At 40.0% G+C, this 19,598-nt stretch overlaps 1 protein-coding gene across 1 annotated transcript in view; it reads left to right on the top strand.

Annotated features, from left to right (window-relative positions):
- Positions 1 to 19,598, top strand: part of LOC139390037 (zinc finger matrin-type protein 4-like) — a 161,483-nt gene that overhangs the window by 15,325 nt on the left and 126,560 nt on the right. Inside the window, exon 2 of the mRNA XM_071137147.1 lies at positions 13,632 to 13,733. Within this exon, the coding sequence (XP_070993248.1) occupies positions 13,632 to 13,733 (102 nt within the window). The remainder of the gene's footprint in view (positions 1 to 13,631; positions 13,734 to 19,598) is intronic.

The raw sequence follows: 19,598 nt of genomic DNA, 5'->3' as shown, positions 1-19,598 counted from the left end.
TTAGACAATTGCTGACATTTTACAGCTTTATCTTCTCAAATTACATTTGAAAATGGGGTCCACTTGATCTCCATCATGACCTAATGAGCACAACCGTATTTTATTTTGTTGCAAAACTGTAAGTTATTTCTCATTGCTTTCACACATGAAAATGCTAAGCACATTTTTCAAAACAGTAAATGCAATTCTCCACAAATGACGCAAAACTCCAGTTGAGTAAATCATGACAAACAAAATGAAAACATTTTGGTCACCGCTGATGCAAATTACTTCCATGAATGTGATCCTCTTCTGCACATATGTAAAACCTCTGAACAATTGTGCAATCAGCAATCAGTCTTTAATCATGCATAAGAGGTCACCTCTGAGTTGCTGTTTCCAAGAATGGACCAAGGAAGAGGCCCCGTGAGGGCAAGGACAAAGCAGAGGCAGAGGGGCCCATAGAGGAAGATAGTTCTGCTCTCAGTAAAAATGGAAAAAGGTCAAATAAAGCATTTTGTTTCTGGATATTCATGCTCTTGAGTGACATTCTTTATTCGTTGGTCATCTGGTAAAATCATTTTAGAAAAAAATGATTCAGCCCATGCTGTGATAATGTTTACTTGCCTTTTATGTTGCATACTATAATTATAGTATAAACAAATGGCCCAGATATATAAAAGAGGGTTCACCATTTTAGGGTATATTGATAGTGTAGTTAGTATTTATTGGGCCACTGTGTAATGATTGATTTGAATAACTTTTCATTAGATAACAAGTTGTATTGTTTGATGGAGGTAGATGACTTTGTGTCATGTATTTAATATTTTGATTCTCAATTCATTTTGAAAGTGAAATGTGTAATTTTGGCCAAATTGTATCAGTTTGGGCTGAGTGTTAATTGTTTCGAAAAAGTGAATTCTGTTTAGACAAAGGTGCTTAGGTAGTCGAGGAAAAACGGTATACAAACCTCCCTCAGGAACAAATGTTTATATTTGTGTGAAGTATGTCAATTTGCCATCCTGCAATCGTACATTTCTCAATATTTAGATTTTGGGGGACTGTTTGTCCTTTGAGCATCATTGAAAGAACCACACTGGTCTTATAAGACAATTTAAAATGAAGTTTTCTCAGCCAAAGTTTTCAGCTGGGGAGTTGTCTAGCAGTGTACACAACCTGTCTGTCTATAGGCCTAGTAATACCTCTGATTAGTGTAAGAGGCTACAATCCAGTCTCTTCCTCCTCAGTGCCTTCCCTCTCACCCTGGATTCTCCTCTGTGTTGCTCTGATGTGCTGCCACGAATCCCTGCAGCATACAACATAGAAATAGAATCACTGGACACAGCCAATGGTAATGAGCTCAGCTGGGACGCAGTGCTGCAGGACAACCAGCAGCGTAGCCAGAGAGAGTGCGCTGAGACTCAGATTTCTCACTTACTACACAGAAATGGTTATTTATGGATATGAATGTCATTCTCTTCATGGTGATGTATCCTGAATAGGTACAAATATGCAATATCCTCGTTTGCATATTGGGGTATTACTCTTAACAATGGCTATTATTTTAATCATCTTTTGCTCCAAACGAGATTAAATTTGGTTGGACCGGACCAAATCTGAAACCAATCATTGATGTCTATGATTCACAAGTTTTGACATCAAAGTACAGCGCGGTAGAGCTCAGTAGATTACAGTCAAGTATACATTCGCGTAGAGATTTGTAGAGTTCAGTACAGTAAAGCAGAGTATCATACAGTACTGTACATTATAGTGTACTCTAGTGTGCTCTACTGTGTCCTGTACTGAACTCTACTCTACTGTACAGTACTGAACTGAGCTGTCCAAACTTGTGACCCCCACATGTTGTTTGTGACTACTATGATTTCCCATTGTAGCCAATTCAATTGAAAAAATTCCGTTAACGAATTTCAAGTTTTAATAACTGAATAATTCATAAACAAAATGTGTTATCAGTAAAAACACTAACTAATGGATAGGTCTAATTTTACTTGTTACTTCTGTGAACTTTCATTATCCTTCGTCCTCATGAGAGAGCGAGAGAGATCAGAAACTTTCTTCAAGATATGTGGGTTGTTGGTAAGAGAATTACAAGGCACAAGGCAATGTTTATTTTCAATAAAAATGGATCCAAAACTAAATATGTGTTGATATTAGTTGACAGGGGTCTTTACTTTAACATTGTGTTTTTCAATGTTTTTTTTTGACCAGAAATCAAAGCCTTTGCTTTTTCCAAATTTTTAGGATGGAAAATTGTGAAAAATGTATGTTTTTGACATGCTCCTATGAACAGGTGAAGTTCATAGGAGCATGTGGGGCGGCAGGTAGCGTGGGGCGGCAGGTAGCGTGGGGCGGCAGGTAGCGTGGGGCGGCAGGTAGCGTGGGGCGGCAGGTAGCGTGGGGCGGCAGGTAGCTTGGGGCGGCAGGTAGCTTGGGGCGGCAGGTAGCGTGGGGCGGCAGGTAGCTTGGGGCGGCAGGTAGCGTGGGGCGGCAGGTAGCTTGGGGCGGCAGGTAGCGTGGGGCGGCAGGTTGCCTAATGGTTAAAGCGTTGGACTAGTACCCGAAAGGTGCAAGATTAAATCCCAGAGCTGACAAGGTAAAAATATTTTGTTCTGCCCTGAACAAGGCAGTTAACCCACTGTTCCTAGGCTGTCATTGAAAATAAGAATTTGTTCTTAACTGACTTGCCTAGTTAAATAAAGGTTAAAAAAATAATGTTGGTTGTCATGTGTCCTTTAACATGGACCCTCACACTACACTGCTCTGAACTCTGGGTAATTAGCAGCTACAGTTGAAGTCGGAAGTTTACATACACCTTAGCCAAATACATTTAAACTCAGTTTTTCACAATTCCTGACATTTAGTCTGAGTAACAATTCCATTTCTTAGGCAAGTTAGGGTCACCACTTTATTTTAAGAATATGGTAGAATAATGGTAGAGAGAATTATTTATTTCTGCTTTTATTTCTTTCATCACTTTCCCAGTAGGTCAGAAGTTTACATACACTCAATAAGTATTTGGTAGCATTGCTTTTAACTTGGGTCAAACGTTTTGGGTAGCCTTCCACAAGCTTCTCACAATAAGTTGGGTGAATTTTGGCCCATTCCTCCTGACAGAGCTGGTGTAACTGAATCACATTTGTAGGCCTCCTTGCTCGCAAACACTTTTTCAGTTCTGCCCACAAATTTTCTATAGGATTGAGGTCAGAGCTTTGTGATGACACTCCAATACGTTGACTTTGTTGTCTTTAAGCCATTTTGCCACAACTTTGCAAGTATGCTTGGGGACATTGTCCATTTGCAAGACCTATTTGCGACCAAGCTTTAACTTCCTGACTGATGTCTTGAGATGTTGCTTCAATATATTAACATCATTTTCCTTTCTCATGATGCCATCTATTTGTGAAGTGCACCAGTCCCTCCTGTAGCAAAGCACCCCACAACATGCCACCCCTGTGCTTCATGGTTGGAATGGTGTTCTTTGGCTTGCAAGCCTCCCCTTTGGAAGGGGAGAAGGAGGAGTCCAAACATAACGATGGTCATTATGGCCGAACAGTTCTATTTTTGTTTTGTCAGACCAGAGGACATTTCTCCAGAAAGTACGATCTTTGTCCCCATGTTTAGTTGCAAACCGTAGTCTGGCTTTTTTATGGAGGTTTTGGAGCAGTGGCTTCTTCCTTGCTGAGCGGCCTTTCAGGTTATGTCAATATAGGACTTGTTTTACTGTGGATATAGACACATTTGTACCTGTTTCCTCCAGCATCTTCACAAGGTCCTTTGCTGCTGATCTGGGATTGATTTGCACTTTTCATCTCTAGGAGACAGAATGCGTCTCCAGCCGTATGATGGCTGCGTGGTCCCATGGTGTTTATACTTGCTTACTATTGTTTGTACAGATGAACGTGGTACCTTCAGGCATTTGGAAATCGCTCCCAAGGATGAACCAGACTTGTGAATGTCTAAAAAAACTTTTCTGAGGTCTTGGCTGATTTCTTTTGATTTTCCCATGATTTTCCCAAAGAGGCACTGAGATTGAAGGTAGGCCTTGAAATACATCTAAAGGTACACCTCCAATTGACTCAAATTATGTCAATTAGCCTATCAGAAGCTTCGAAAGCCATGACATCATTTTCTGGAATTTTCCAAGCTGTTTAAAGGCACATTCAACTTAGTGTATGTAAACTTCTGACCCACTGGAATTGTGATACATTGAATTATAAGTGAAATAATCTATCTGTTAACAAATCTTAGTAAAACTACTTGTGTCATGCACAAAGTAGATGTCCTAACTGACTTGCCAAAACTATAGTTTGTTAGCAAGATATTTGTGGAGTGGTTGAACGACGAGTTTTAATGACTCCAACTAAGTGTATGTATGTAAACTTCCGACTTCAACTGTGTCTGCTGAAGGAAATGTTAGGAGTTTCTTGGAATGGATGGGATTGATTTATGTGACAGTAATGTGACTGCATATTCATATTTTCTCCTCCATTAGAGCAAATGTAGCACTGTAGACCTGCTCTTACGCTCATACATTTGAAGGGGGGGAGATAAATTGGTATTCCATTAGTCTTTTCATTTTAGCTATTTTGAAACAATGCTGTATTCAAGGCTCAATAATGTTATTCAGTGACAAGATTACTTTTTGAGCTCATAAAATGTTTACATTTCTTACTAATTTAACCATTTCAGAAGATGTAACTATTTCAAAACATGTTAAAAATGTATGGATAGTCTGGGTCAGTCAACAACAAGTTATATTCAAAGTGTTATATAAGATAAATTAGTTAAATGATTTGAACAAATGCACAAACTTTTTTGGTCATGAATTATAGAGGTGCCACTCTCTCCTAAACCCACTAATGACCAAGTTAGAGCAGTGTGCTGAACACCTTGAATGATTTACACGGAACTGTTGACTCACGTTTTCAATCAATTATTCAGTTCAACAAAAGTTCCATTCCATCTTCCTAACCTATTTCCACTCTCTAGTTGTTATATACACATTTCCGAGGCTTTCCAAGCATTGTATTCCTTGTGAAATGTAAAGCCTAATTTCTGTATGTTTAGAGAGATCTTTGAGAATATGGATAGAATGAGAGAGTGAGAGAGGACAGGGAAACAGAGGGAGAGCGAAGTAGAGACAGACAGAGATTGGCTAGCTCATGACAGTTGTGTTTTCTCTTCCTATGTAGCTGGTGAATGAATGAGTGCAGCGTCAGGCCTTTCCTCAGCCGGGGGGGGGGGGGGGGGGGGGGGGGGGGGGGGGGCACCTAGACGACAGCCCAGTGTGACTCGGCAGCACATGTTGACGTCGATGTGGGCTCCTGAGCGGAGGTTGCACTGATTTATTTATTCAATCTCCTCTGCTCTTCCCCTATTAGTTTGTTGGTTGGAGCTGCAGCATTCAGACACTGGGTTTTATCCTCATCCTGTCAGTTTGGTGCTTTGGCCCCTCCCCTCCTCTACACAGGAGCTCTGAATGCCAGCCTCCCTCCCTCTCTCCACTGATAACAGCTTACAGGCATTGCGCTGCCAGCTGGAACTCAGTGCCAAGGTCACATTATTTTAAAGAACAAGCGACACAAAATGCCAAAAGGTGAAAAGGCAGTCTGGAACAAAATAATCCTGTACTTGGCATTAATGGGATAATTCAAATGGAAGAGTAAGGGTTACTCAGATCAAAACAGACTCTTACATAAACCCAGAGATTTAGAGAAAATTATGTTACTGAGAAATATATATATTCTCTATCACTGTTATTTTACAGTGATAAAGAAAATATCCAAGTCATTTTAAAGTGATAATCAAAATATCTATGTTAACATCAGCATACCAACCTGCATCCCACTGCTGGCTTGCCTCTGAAGCTAAACCGGGTCGGTCCTGATCTGCCCCTGGATGGGAGATGCTGTGGTTAGGGGTGTTGGAGGTCCAGTGGGTGCACTCTTTCCTCTGTTCTAAAGAAATCCCAATGCACCAGGGCAGTGTGTGCATTCTTTTGGACGAGACGTTAAATGCATGTCCTGACTCTCTGTGCTCATAACAAATCCCACGAAATGTATTGTAAGAGTAGGAGTGTTAACCCTGGTGTCATGGGTAAATTCCCAACATTGCCCCATTCCATCATGGCCACGTAATCATCCCCCTCATTCCTAATTGGAGTATATCACTCCTTACTTCTCCACCTGATAGCTGATATGTGGTGAGCGTTCTGGCACAAAAATGGTCGCCATGCGTGACACACATTGGTGTTTGTCACGACTTCCGCCGAAGTCGGGTCCTCTCCTTGTTCGGGTGGCTTTCGGCGTCGCCGGTCTTCTAGCCATCGTCGATCCACTTTTCATTTTCCGTTTGTTTTGTCTTGTTTTTCAACACACCCGGTTTCAATTCCCTCATTTACTTGTTGTGTATTTAACCCTCTGTTCCACCAAAGGCTTTGTATGGGATTGTTTATTGTAGTGCTTGTGCACGTTCCCCGTGAGCGCACAACGGGTTATTTTTGTGCCTATTTATCTTGTTGTTCTGGATGCCGTTGGTTTTGCTTAATACATCTCTGGTTATTACCCAGTTCTGATCTCCTGCGCCTGACTTCTCTGCCGCCAATTATGCACCCCGCTACAGTGTTGGAGTTTTCCCCTTACTATGTAAAGCGTTTTGAGTACCTAAGTTGGTAGAAAAGGTCTATATAAATTCAATCAATTATTATTAAAGTAATGTGATTGTAGGGTAGGACTTATTATGCAGAATAAATCTCTGAAAAGACATGTTTGACTTTGAATGGCTAGTTTGGCAAATTGTAGGGCCTGCCAGTCCTGAAAAGAATTCGCAATTTCTGAAAATAATCCGTAAGTCAAAAAATATTGAGATTTGTAAACTGCATGCCATACATATACAGTATGTGTGTTTTCCATTATAAATCAGACCGGTCCTAAAACTGAGTGAGTGAACAAGCATAATAACTCCACCTGGAAATCACCCTCCATTCACCATTTATGGCAACAATAACACCGGTATAATTTGAAACTATTGGAATTAGGCCACAACAGTTTCTAAAAGAAAGAGCCACGGCAAATTTTACCATTTTGATAAAATATATATATCCCCCCATTTGCAAAAAATACTTACTTGCCTGCTTGCAAAAGAATACTTCAACTAGAGTTTTTCTAGAAAAACTATAAAAAGTGCATAATCATGGTCTAATGTTTTCGTGGAGGTAAGGACATTCTCATGCCAAGTTCAGTTTTTAGAAATGCCAACTTTTGTGGGAAAACTGGCACATATTTTGGGGTATATTTTGTCTGTACAGTACGCACGGTTTATAAATGGACCCCCTGGAGAACTCCTGAAGTCACCATGAACTTGTGAAAAGGACACTAATGCAGGGTGTGAACTGTTTGGCCAACCACCCAACTTCACTCCAGATCACTTCAACTTTGAACAGCTTAGACTGAACCTTTGTTTGGTATGGTTCAAAGTTGTTTGATTGCTTGCTTTATAGGTATCTCAAGTGAAGTTAAGTAACCTATCAGCGTGACATTGATTTATGCTCCGATGGATGAGCTGGGTCTTTTCTTTTGACGTTACTACTTGAAGATCTTGTGTGTATATCCTGTTTTTCCTGCATCCTCAACTTGTCCTTCAGCTCTGAAACACATCCGCTGGTAAGTGCCTATCCTTACACTACACCAAACTATCTGTACTTTATTGTACTATTCATACGGCAAGTTATGAAAATACATGTGCAAAAGAGTAAAATAACAGTTCAATGGTAACAAATGTCCAGTGATGTGTTACGAATCCCTTTTTGGCCCGACAGTCTAGGGGGGATGGTAATGAGACCCGTAACATATCTCATGCAAATTATAGCTGTGACAAAGTAAGTGTGAATGAAATAACCACGACAACTGAAATAATACCGTCAAACTCAGGGTTTATTTATAAACACACGGTAATGGGGGGAGCAGGAAAAGGGGCTGAGCTGGACCCAAGGAAAGAAACAATAAATATGCAAAAACACCCCTAAGCTAGACTAGCCTACTTTAACAACAGCTAACTAACCAGTGTTGTGTTTAACAAAGTTTACCTACGGGTAGTGTATGCCCATGGGCGACTTGTCTTGGTTTCCCCTTTTCCCACCAGCAATTAAATACAAACACCATAACCAAAAACAATACTCACAGGTGATGACAAAGTGCTATTGAGGTGCTCAAACAAAAGGAGAGGTTAAGACGCAAAGAGAGAGTGAAACAGAGAGATCTACATACATGGCATTTACAGATAGATTGAGCTCTTGAAATCTACGAAGAACAGAGATTGAGCTCTAGAGCAAACAAATGATGGGGTTTTTAAACCATGGGAAAGGAACTGTGATAGGGTAGGAAACAGGAGGAGGTGTGTCTTCTGATTGTTGATTGGATTGTTGACTGATTGGGGAGTGATAATTTTCACCTGTGAGGGGAGAATGAGAGAAAACACACACACACACACACAGGATACACACACAGGATAACTGTATCCGTAACAGATGACAACCAGGCAAATCAATGTGAATTGAATAAAATGTGTAAAAGTAGAAAGTATTGAGGAGTTTACTGAGATAGCTTTTTGCATTTGTCCTCTAACACGTTCCTCACTCCTCCTCACCTTGCTTATTGTTTATTTTATTCACCTGCAGTACCTGTTACTCCAGGGCAGGCTACACAAATAAATCATCTGGAGGATCTGTCTCCATCCAATGGGCTCATGATTTATTTACACATAATCATGGATAGAAAGAGAAAAAGGAGCGATGTATGGGCCACCCTAAGGCAGAAAAGTTTTGCTAGATTGTTCACCTGCTATTTCATGTAGGACAACACGTACCCAAAGGCTTTTCCAATACCAGTGTTATAGTGTTATGTGGTCCTATTTGTTTTATTTAAAGCTCGTGATTTGGAGATGCCAATAAGGGACAAATAACTGAATATGTCCAAACTTTTGTATGAAGAAGACATTACATCCATAAGATATGTTTTTTAATGTTAGGATTCGTCTTGTATTATTTAAGTATATGGTGATATTCTCTTTTAGCCTTTTACACTTGTGGGAATTGGCCTATATGGATAGGGTTAAATTGAAATGTTTCTTACAGAAGAAATATTAAAAGCATATGCATAACCATGGTAGCAATTGAAAGGGAACAGTTTGTAGATAATGGGAAACTAGTGAGACCAAAGTTGAGTACACAACAGTTCACCTGACACGACTGAATCCAAACATTACTCTTGATTTTATGTGCTTTTTACATTTATTGTACTTTTTGCCGCATTTGTTGATAACGAATCAGAAGGTACTCTGAATACATTTAGTAACATGACTATTCCTGGAAAATGTGGGGTAGGTGCAACATATGAGAGGACTAACTGGTGTCTCCAAGTGACCACCCACGTCTCCAAAGTGTGCCTAGATCCTAAGGAATTTCAATACACTTTTATGACTCAAAGAAGAGTCTTCAACTATAAGGTACTAGAGCAAGCACACATAGTTGTTTCATTTGGAACACAACCTTGCATCCCCGTCATCACACAGTTGAAATCTTGTTCTATTGCCAACATGAATAGCAAAGTTAGAAATACAATCTTACAGTGTTAGGCTTTCGCAAGGCAATTCAAGGAAACAGATCCTAATTTTGGCACACGTAGAAAGGACTCATGAGTGCATTCAGGTGCGTGTGTCAAGCAGCATTTCTTTCTTTTAAAATAAACAAAAATAGACTCATTCTGTTCAGAACAACCCTGGGTTTGACGTCATGTCATCTTGTAACTGTACATCAAAAGTGGTGATCATATATGTTGACCCTGTATATCCCATGAGTTTTATGATTTTGAGATATGAAATGCACATGCTATTATCTGAGGATAGCACCATAGTAAACAAAGAGAGAGAAGCATATTTCAACCCTGCAGGCGCGACACAAAATGCAGAAATAAAAATATAATTCATGCCTTACCTTTGACGAGCTTCTTATGTTGGCACTCCAATATGTCCCAAAAACATCACAAATGGCCATTTTGTACGATTAATTCCGTCGATATATATATCCAAAATGTCCATTTATTTGGCGCGTTTGATCCAGAAAAACACTGGTTCCAACTTGTGCAACGTGACTACAAAATATCTCAAAAGATACCTGTAAACTTTGCCAAAACATTTCAAACTACTTTTGTAATACAACTTTAGGTATTTTGTAACGTAAATAATCAATCAAATTGAAGACGGGATGATCTGTGTTCAATACAGGAGGAAAACAAACTGTAGCTAGCTTTCTGGTCACGCGCCTCTATCTAACAGTACACTTCAAGTTACCATCGTTCAAGATGGCCGTTCATCTTCATTACACAAAGGAAAAACCTCAACCAATTTCTAAAGACTGTTGACATCCAGTGGAAGCGATAGGAACTGCAAGAATGTCCCTTAGAAATCTCGATTCGCAATGAAAACTCATTGAAAAGAGAGTGACCGCAAAAAATAAATCTGAATAGTTTGTCCTCGGGGTTTCGCCTGCTAAACAAGTTCTGTTATACACAGACATGATTCAAACAGTTTTAGAAACTTCAGAGTGTTTTCAATCCAGATATACTAATAATATGCATATCTTATCTTCTAGGGATGAGTAGCAGGCAGTTGAATTTGGGCAAGCATTTCATCCGGACGTGAAAATACTGCCCCCTGTCATCAAGAAGTTAATTATTCCATGTCCACGAACATTCGACCACCGATCAGAGATTGCTGCTTTCTCTATGATTTGCTTGCCCTTCACTTGAACTCTGTTGAACTCTGCATACAGGAAATGAGTGGATGGAGGTGTGTATGCTGGGCGAAGAACATTTAGAAATCTCTTCCAATACACGTTGCTTGTGAGCATCAGAGATGAACCAGTTGCATACACAGCTTGAGCAAGAAATTCATCAGCATTTCTCTGACTACGTTCCTCCATTGACTCAAAAAAAACGTTCTGATTTCAGGAGGACCATGAGCTGTTGCTATCAATACGGTATTTGATTAATAATTTTCACCTCAAATAGAAGTAGAGGTTGCTTGTTGTGAGCGCTGAGGGAACTTTATGCTCTTGGCCAGATAATTCTGTGACTTTGATTTGGCACAGTATTTGCAAATGTACACAGCTTTTCCTTCTACATTAGCTGCAGTGAAACGTCTCCACACATCAGACAGTACCTGTGGCATTTTCCTGTAAAAAAAATAGTTTTGTAAAAAAACAACATACAATTTCATGTACAGATAAATAGTTAAGCAGTTAAGATTAAACAACTCCTTTGTAAGATACATGTTTTATAATGAAACATGTATGGAAACAGGTGAATTTACACTTCTCAGTTAGCAGGCACACGTTAGCTAAAACCCACATGGTAGCAAAAACGAACTAACAGAAATAGTTTAAACACACTTTGCTGTAGGCTACTATTTATTAGTTAACAACAAAAATCATGTATGTCATATAAAATATATTCACCCCACCCAGTATTGTAATCAAAACTTTCCAGAAAGCAGTAGTCCTTGGCTCAGACAGTGTAATAGTGTGGGCTCAAAAGCATCTCATGAGTGTGCAAGATCTTGAGAATCAGCTGTACATGTGGTGGAAGAATGCACTGTGCATGCAGAGGGTTGCAATTCCATTGAATTGGGGATAGTTTCACCAAAATATGCCACAAGACCCAGAATTGCCTTATGTGTATCCCACAAAAAAGCTTTTTTAAATTAATTTAAGCAAAATTCCCCAAATTCCCGGGCTTAACTTCCCATTTACCGTAAAGTTTCCGACCCTTTGCAACCCTATGTTAGTCTGAATTTAAAATGGATTAAATTGAGATGTTCTGTCACCGGCCTATGCACAATACCCCATAATGTCAAAGTGTTATCTTAATTTTAAAATTATTCAACCCTTTTATGGCTAGCTTAAATAAATTCAGGAGTAAAAATGTGCTTAACAAGTCACATCATACGTTGCATAGACTCACTCTGTGTGCAGTAATAGTGTTTAACATAATTTTGAATGACTACCTCATCAATACCTTATCAATACATAAAATGATCTGTAAGGTCCCTCAGTCAAGCAGTGCATTTAAAACACAGATTCAACCACAAAGACCAGGGAGGTTTTCCAATGACTCGCAAAGAAGAGCGCCTGTCGGTAGATGGGGTAAAAATATAAAAAGCAAACATTGAATATCCCTTTGAGCATGAATAAGTTATTAATGACACTTTGGATGGTGTACCAATACACCCAGTCAATACAATGATGCAGGCATCCTTCCTAACTCAGTTGCTGGAGAGGAAGGATGATGCCAATGGTGACTTTAAATCAGTTACAAAGTGTAATGGCTGTGATAGGAGAACTGGATCAACAACATTGTAGTTACTCCACAATACTAATCTAAAGAAGGAAGCCTGTACAGAATAAAAATATTATAAAACATGCATCCTGTTTGCAATAAGGCACTAAAGTAAAACTGCAAAAAATGTGCAAAGAAATTTACTTTATGTCCTGAATATAAAGCTTTATGTTTGGGGCAAATCCAATACACCACATCACTGAGTATCACTCTTCATATGTTCAAGCATGCTGGTGGCTGCATCATGTTATGGGTGTGCTTGTCATCGGCAAGGACTAGGGAGTTTTTGTAGGATAAAAATAAATGGAATAGAGCTAAGTTCAGGCAAAATCCTAGAGGATAGTCTGCTTTCCAACAGACACTGGGAGATGAATTAACCTTTCAGCAGGACAATAACCTAAAAAAGAAGGCTAAATATACACTGGAGTTGCTTACCAAGATAACATAGATTGTTCCTGTGTTTTGACTTAAATCAGCTTAAAAATCTATGGCAAGACTTGAAAATGGCTGTCTAGCAATGATCAACAAGCTTAAAAAAAAAAAAAGAATAATGTGCAAATATTATACAATCCAGGTGTGCAAAGCTCCTAGACTAACCCAGAAAGACTCACAGCTGTAGATGCTGCCAAAGGTGATTCTAAAATGGATTGACTCAGGGTGTTTCATTCTTTATAAATTTGCTCAAATGTACAAAAACATGTTTTCACTTTGTCATTATGGGCTATTGTGTGTAGATGGGTGAAAAAAAATGGAATACATTTGGAATTTAGGCTGTAACACAACAAAATGTGGAATAAGTCAAGGGTTATGAATACGTTTCATCAAGAATCAATGGATATGTATCACTAATTTAGAAGTAAAAAAAATATATAGCTTCAGATTGCCCCTTGTATTATAATCAGTTAATTTTTCTAGATTTGTTTTAATGCTTAAAGTGTTGCCATAGTTTATACCTGCTTGACTTCTCTGCTCATCTGCCATGCCTAATAAAGGCTCCACAACGTTGATGAGATGAATGTGAGTGCTCCCAAATCTGCAATGTGAGTTCTCTAATGGAATCAGGTCTGATCAACTATCTATCTTAGTATTACATTATAATTTACTTACTCCATTATGTCCCTTCATTGCACTTGATCCATTCAAGCATATTATATTGTGTGCTATTTTAAAGTTCCTCGTTTAAAAATGCCCAACCCAGTGTTACATTTCATGTAGTTGTTTATCTCTCCTCTCTCCCACCAGATGAAGTCTACAGAAGTGGACCAAGGGCTTTTCACAGACACCTACTGCAAAGTGTGCAGCGCTCAGCTCATCTCCGAGTCCCAGAGGATCGCCCACTACGAGGTACGGAATACTTGAAGAGCTTAATTCAGAAACGCTATATGTGAATTCAGAAATGTAGGTAAATTAACTTGTTTTGTTTAAATAAATTACACTAAATATAAACACAACATGTGAAATGTTGGTCCCATGTTTCATGAGCTGAAATAAAAGATCCCAGAAATTTTCCAGACGCACAAAAAGTTAATTTCTCTCTAATTTTGTGCACAAATTTGTTTACATCCCTGTTAGTGAGTGTTTCTCCTTTGCCAAAATAATCCATCCACCTGACATGTGCGGTATATCAAGAAATTGATTCAACAGTATAATCATTACACAGGTGAACCTTGTGCTGTGGGCAATAAAAGGCCATGCTAAAATGTGATAATAAAACTGTGGGTTTCTGCGCAAACTGTTTAGAAACCATCTCAGGGAAGCTCATCTGCGTGCGTGTCATCCTCACCAGGGCCTTGACCTGACTGCAGTTCGGCATCGTAACCGACTTCAGTCTTTATATGCTCACCTTTGATGGCCTCTGGCACACTGTATAAGTGTGCTCTTCATTGATGAATCCCGGTTTCAACTGTACCAGGCAGATGGCAGACAGCGTGGTGGTTATGGTATGGGCATGCTTAAGCTACAGAATGAACACAATCCATTTTATCAATAGAAATTTGAATGCACAGTTACCATGACGAGATCCTGAGATCCATTGTCTTGCCATTCATCCGCCACAATTACCTCATGTTTCAGCATGGGCGGGAACTATTTAGCAAAATGCCTCACTTTCAGAATAAGTAAAATGTAACCAATAACTAGCCTACATTTGTTTTTATAAAGAACTGTACACATCTGTGTGTATGTACTGTGTGTGTATACAGTGGGGCAAAAAAGTATTTAGTCAGCCACCAATTGTGCAAGTTCTCCCACTTAAAAAGATGAGAGAGGCCTGTAATTTTCATCATAGGTACACTTCAACTATGACTGACAAAATGGAGAGAAAAAAATCCAGAAAATCACATTGTAGGATTTTTAATGAATTTATTTGCAAATTATGGTGGAAAATAAGTATTTGGTCACCTACAAACAAGCAAGATTTCTGGCTCTCACAGACCTTCTTTAAGAGACTCCTCTGTCCTCCACTCGTTGCCTGTATTAATGGCACCTGTTTGAACTTATCAGTATAAAAGACACCTGTCCACAACCTCAAACAGTCACACTCCAAAATCCACAATGGCCAAGACCAAAGAGCTGTCAAAGGACACCAGAAACAAAATTGTAGACCTGCACCAGGCTGGGAAGACTGAATCTGCAATAGGTAAGCAGCTTGGTTTGAAGAAATCAACTGTGGGAGCAATTATTAGGAAATGGAAGACATACAAGACCACTGATAATCTCCCTCGATCTGGGGCTCCATGCAAGATCTCACCCCGTGGGGTCAAAATGATCACAAGAACGGTGAGGAAAAATCCGAGAACCACACGGGGGGACCTAGTGAATGACTTGCAGAGAGCTGGGACCAAAGTAACAAAGCCTACCATCAGTAACACACTACGCCGCCAGGGACTCAAATCCTGCAGTGCCAGACGTGTCCCCCTGCTTAAGCCAGTACATGTCCAGGCCTGTCTGAAGTTTGCTAGAGAGCATTTGGATGATCCAGAAGAAGATTGGGAGAATGTCATATGGTCAGATGAAACCAAAATATAACTTTTTGGTAAAAACTCAACTCGTCGTGTTTGGAGGACAAAGAATGCTGAGTTGCATCCAAAGAACACCATACCTACTGTGAAGCAGAGGGTGGAAACATCATGCTTTGTGGCTGTTTTTCTGCAAAGGGACCAGGACGACTGATCCGTGTAAAGGAAAGAATGAATGGGGCCATGTATCGTGAGATATTGAGTGAAAACCTCCTTCCATCAGCAAGGGCGTTGAAGATGAACCGTGGCTGGGTCTTTCAGCATGACAATGATCCCAAACACACTGCCCGGGCAACGAAGGAGTGGCTTCGTAAGAAGCATTTCAAGGTCCTGAAGTGGCCTAGCCAGTCTCCAGATCTCAACCCAATAGAAAATCTTTGGAGGGAGTTGAAAGTCCATGTTGCCCAGCAACAGCCCCAAAACATCACTGCTCTAGAGGAGATCTGCATGGAGGAATGGGCCAAAATACCAGCAACAGTGTTTGAAAACCTTGTGAAGACGTTTGACCTCTGTCATTGCCATCAAAGGGTATATTACAAAGTATTGAGATACACTTTTGTTATTGACCAAATACTTATTTTCCACCATAATTTGCAAATAAATTAATAAAAAATCCTACAATGTGATTTTCTGGATTTTTCTTCTCTCATTTTGACTAAATACTTTTTTGCCCCACTGTGTGTATATATATTCAATACAGTAATATGAGATCTTTATGAAAAACATTTACACTTTAGTAATTTAGCAGATGCTCTTATCCAGAGTGACTTACAGTAAATACATTCATCTTAAGATAGCTAGGTGAACAATCACATATCACAGTCAAATATGCAGGATATGAACATTCAATTTTAGAAAAACAATGAATATATAGCGCTTTGCAATAAAACACATTTTCATACACATCTAATATCTATAAATAAACAAACTGAGAACACCCCTAAGCATTCATATCGGATTAAAAAGCACTTAAAAATTGGTTGATTTTATAGAATTTTGGAAATACTCTTCACTTACAGTACACTACATTAGGTCCCCCGCCAGTCTGGACTGACACGACACATCATAATGAACATCAGTCGTACAGTAGATCACCTGCTGGGTGTCAACAAACTATGGCGATTCAACATGTTTTATTGTCTGGAAATGAACAGAAAATGATGGCCTACGTTCTGTGGTGAGAGGCGATAGGACGACTCGCGACGCACCTGCTGTGCACGGCTGACGTTCATGTTAGTCTGTCACGTCTTTTAGGGATGAGAGAGACAGCTTACCAGACGATTCAACCATTAATAACCAAAGCTTAGGTCATACTGTTTGTTCTGTATCAGTCAGAGCCGCTCAGCAGCAGCAATCCCAAACAGCAGAAAGCTGCAGTTTTAAGGCACATGACTCACCTGGTTTTACACAAATATTCTTAATTATTTAGTTAAAGTGCTGACGAACAGCAAACACTGTCTGGCCCCATTGCTTTCCAGGACCACCACCTGGTTTGTCAGAGATATTGCAGAAGAGGTTCTCTATCGAAGTGTTTCCCCATTGCTTTAGTTTGGCCAGTGCTCGCCAGAGTTCAGCTGCCTTGCATTTTCTTCTGCTTGACTACCAACACCTCATAGAATGGTTATAAAATATGAACACAGACTCTTTCAAATTACAATGTATGCCAGCACCTGTTTCATTCCACTCCAAGCACAGTGGCTGCCTTTTGGGAGGTAACTTGGCTCGTCTTTATTACAGATGTTGCCTTTCACTCACTGCAACAGTCAGATGGCCAGAACAGAGCGTCTGACTGCACTGCAGGGCCCATGGTGCATTTGTATGGACATCAGGAATAATAGGAGCTGAAGGGACTCATATGAGTCTTTGTTCATTCAGTTTAAGTATTAATCAGAGTGCTTGCCTTGCTCACACCTGACCGGTCACAGAGGTTGCTCATCACTCACTCACTCAACTTGTGGTCTTGGCCATCTTCTCCAACGTGCCCCAGCTCTGCTGATGTTGTTGGAGTTCAGTTTTGTTTGGTTGCTACGGTAGCAACTATACTGCTGAACGTTTTGAACGATGTTACACTTGATACTGTTATTTCTGATAGCACTGAAATATTATGTACTGTATATACTTTGATCAAGTTTTAGATTATTATAATTAGTTGTATCCCTCATTCTCTGAATAGTCTGTGTTAATATGAGACAAACTGTGTGCAATGACATTCCATTGGGTTTAAATGAGGATGATGATATGTTCAGAATATGTGTTTAGACCAGGGGTGTCAAACTTATTTTGCCCCGCGGGCCTCATTCAGGCTTCAAGGTCTGAAGGTTATATTTCCTTTCCGTCAAAATTTGCTAAAAATAGTCCTCTATCCATCGCTTTTGGAATTTTTGATGCTCCCTGATTGTCCAGTTTTTGTTACAATGATTCTTAGCAAGCTACACATTTTAGATTTGGTTTTAGTCATTTTAAAGGTCCAATGCAGCCGTTTTGATCTCAATAATGTCATTTCTGGGTAACCAGCTATTGTTTATATTTTTCTCTGCATTGTAGGGAGGGCTCCAAATTAAGCATTTTACTGTTTGTCTATTTACGAAGCGTGTGACAAATAAAATAATTGATTTGATTTACAGTGCATTCGGAAAGTATTCAGACCCCTTGACTTTTTCAAAATTGTGTTAGATTACTGCCTTATTATAAAATAGAAAAAATGTATTAAAAATAACAAATGAAATACCTTATTTACATAAGTATTCAGACTCTTTGCTATGAGACTCGAAATTGAGCTCCGGTGCATCCTGTTTCCATTGATTATCCTTGATGTTACTAGAACTTGATTGGAGTCCACCTGTGGTAAATTCAACTGATTGGACATGATTTGAAAAGGCACACACCTGTCTATATAAGGTGCCACAGTTGACCGTGCATGTCAGAGCAAAAACCAAGCCATGAGGTCAAAGGAATTGTACTTAGAGCTCCGAGACAGGATTGTGTCGAGGCACAGATCTGGAGAAGGGTACCAAAACATTTCTGCAGCATTGAAGGTCCACAAGAACACAGTGGCCTCCATCATTCTTAAATGGAAGATGTTTGGAACCACCAAGAATCTACCTAGAGCTGGCCGCCCGGCCAAACTGAGCAATTGGGGGAGAAGGGCCTTGGTCAGGGAGGTGACCAAGAACCCGATGGTCACTCTGACAGAGCTCCAGAGTTCCTCTGTGGAGATGGAAGAACCTTCCAGAAGGACAACCATCTCTGCAGCACTCCACCAATCAGGACTGTATGGTACAGAGGCCAGACGGAAGCCACTCCTCAGTAAATGGCACATGACAGCCCGCTTGGAGTTTGCCAAAAGGCAACAAGAGACTCTCAGGCTTGAATGCCAAGAGTCACGTCTGGAGGAAACCTGGCACCATCCCAATGGTGAAGCATGGTGGTGGTGGCAGCATCATGCTGTGGGGATGTTTTTCGGAGGAAGGGACTGGGTCGAGGGAAAGATGAAGGGAGCAAAGTACAGAGAGATCCTTGATGAAAACCTGCTCCAGGGCGCTTAGGACCTCAGACTATGGGTGAAGCTTCACCTTCCAACAGGACAACGACCCTAAGCATACAGCCAAGACAACACAGGAGTGTCTTTGGGACAAGTCTTTGAATGTTCTTGAGTGGTCCAGCCAGATCCCGGACTTGAACCCAATCGAACATCTCTGGAGAGACTTGAAAATAGCTGTGCAGCGACGCTCCCCATTCAATCTGACAGAGCATGAGAGGATCTGCAGAGAAGAATTTTAGAAACTTTCCAAATACAGGTGTGCCATGCTTGTAGCGTCATACCCAAGAAGACAGCTGTAATCGCTGCCAAAGCTTCTTCAACAGAGTACTGAGTAAAGAGTACTGAGTAAATGCTTATGTGAATGTGATGTTTCATATTATTTTTAATCCATTTTAGAATAAGGCTGTAACGTAACAAAATGTGAAAAAAAGTTAAGGGGACTAAGTACTGTATCTACAAGCAACCGGGAGTGAGTGAGCGGGTCAGTTATATACAACAGCAACCAATCTGTGGATAAAACTATGCTGCGCCTTGCCCTTAGAGGAAACGACAAATAACAACTTGGAGATGCAAATGAAAGCAACGAACAGCTAAATGTCCAGGAAAACTTAGCTAAAATGCTCTCAATGCTCACCACAACAAAAGGAAAGT

Source organism: Oncorhynchus clarkii, chromosome 30 (assembly GCF_045791955.1).
Source record: "Oncorhynchus clarkii lewisi isolate Uvic-CL-2024 chromosome 30, UVic_Ocla_1.0, whole genome shotgun sequence".
Classification (NCBI taxonomy): domain Eukaryota; kingdom Metazoa; phylum Chordata; class Actinopteri; order Salmoniformes; family Salmonidae; genus Oncorhynchus; species Oncorhynchus clarkii.
Note: the sequence above shows the minus strand (reverse complement) of the source record. Positions and strands in the feature narration are given on the sequence as shown.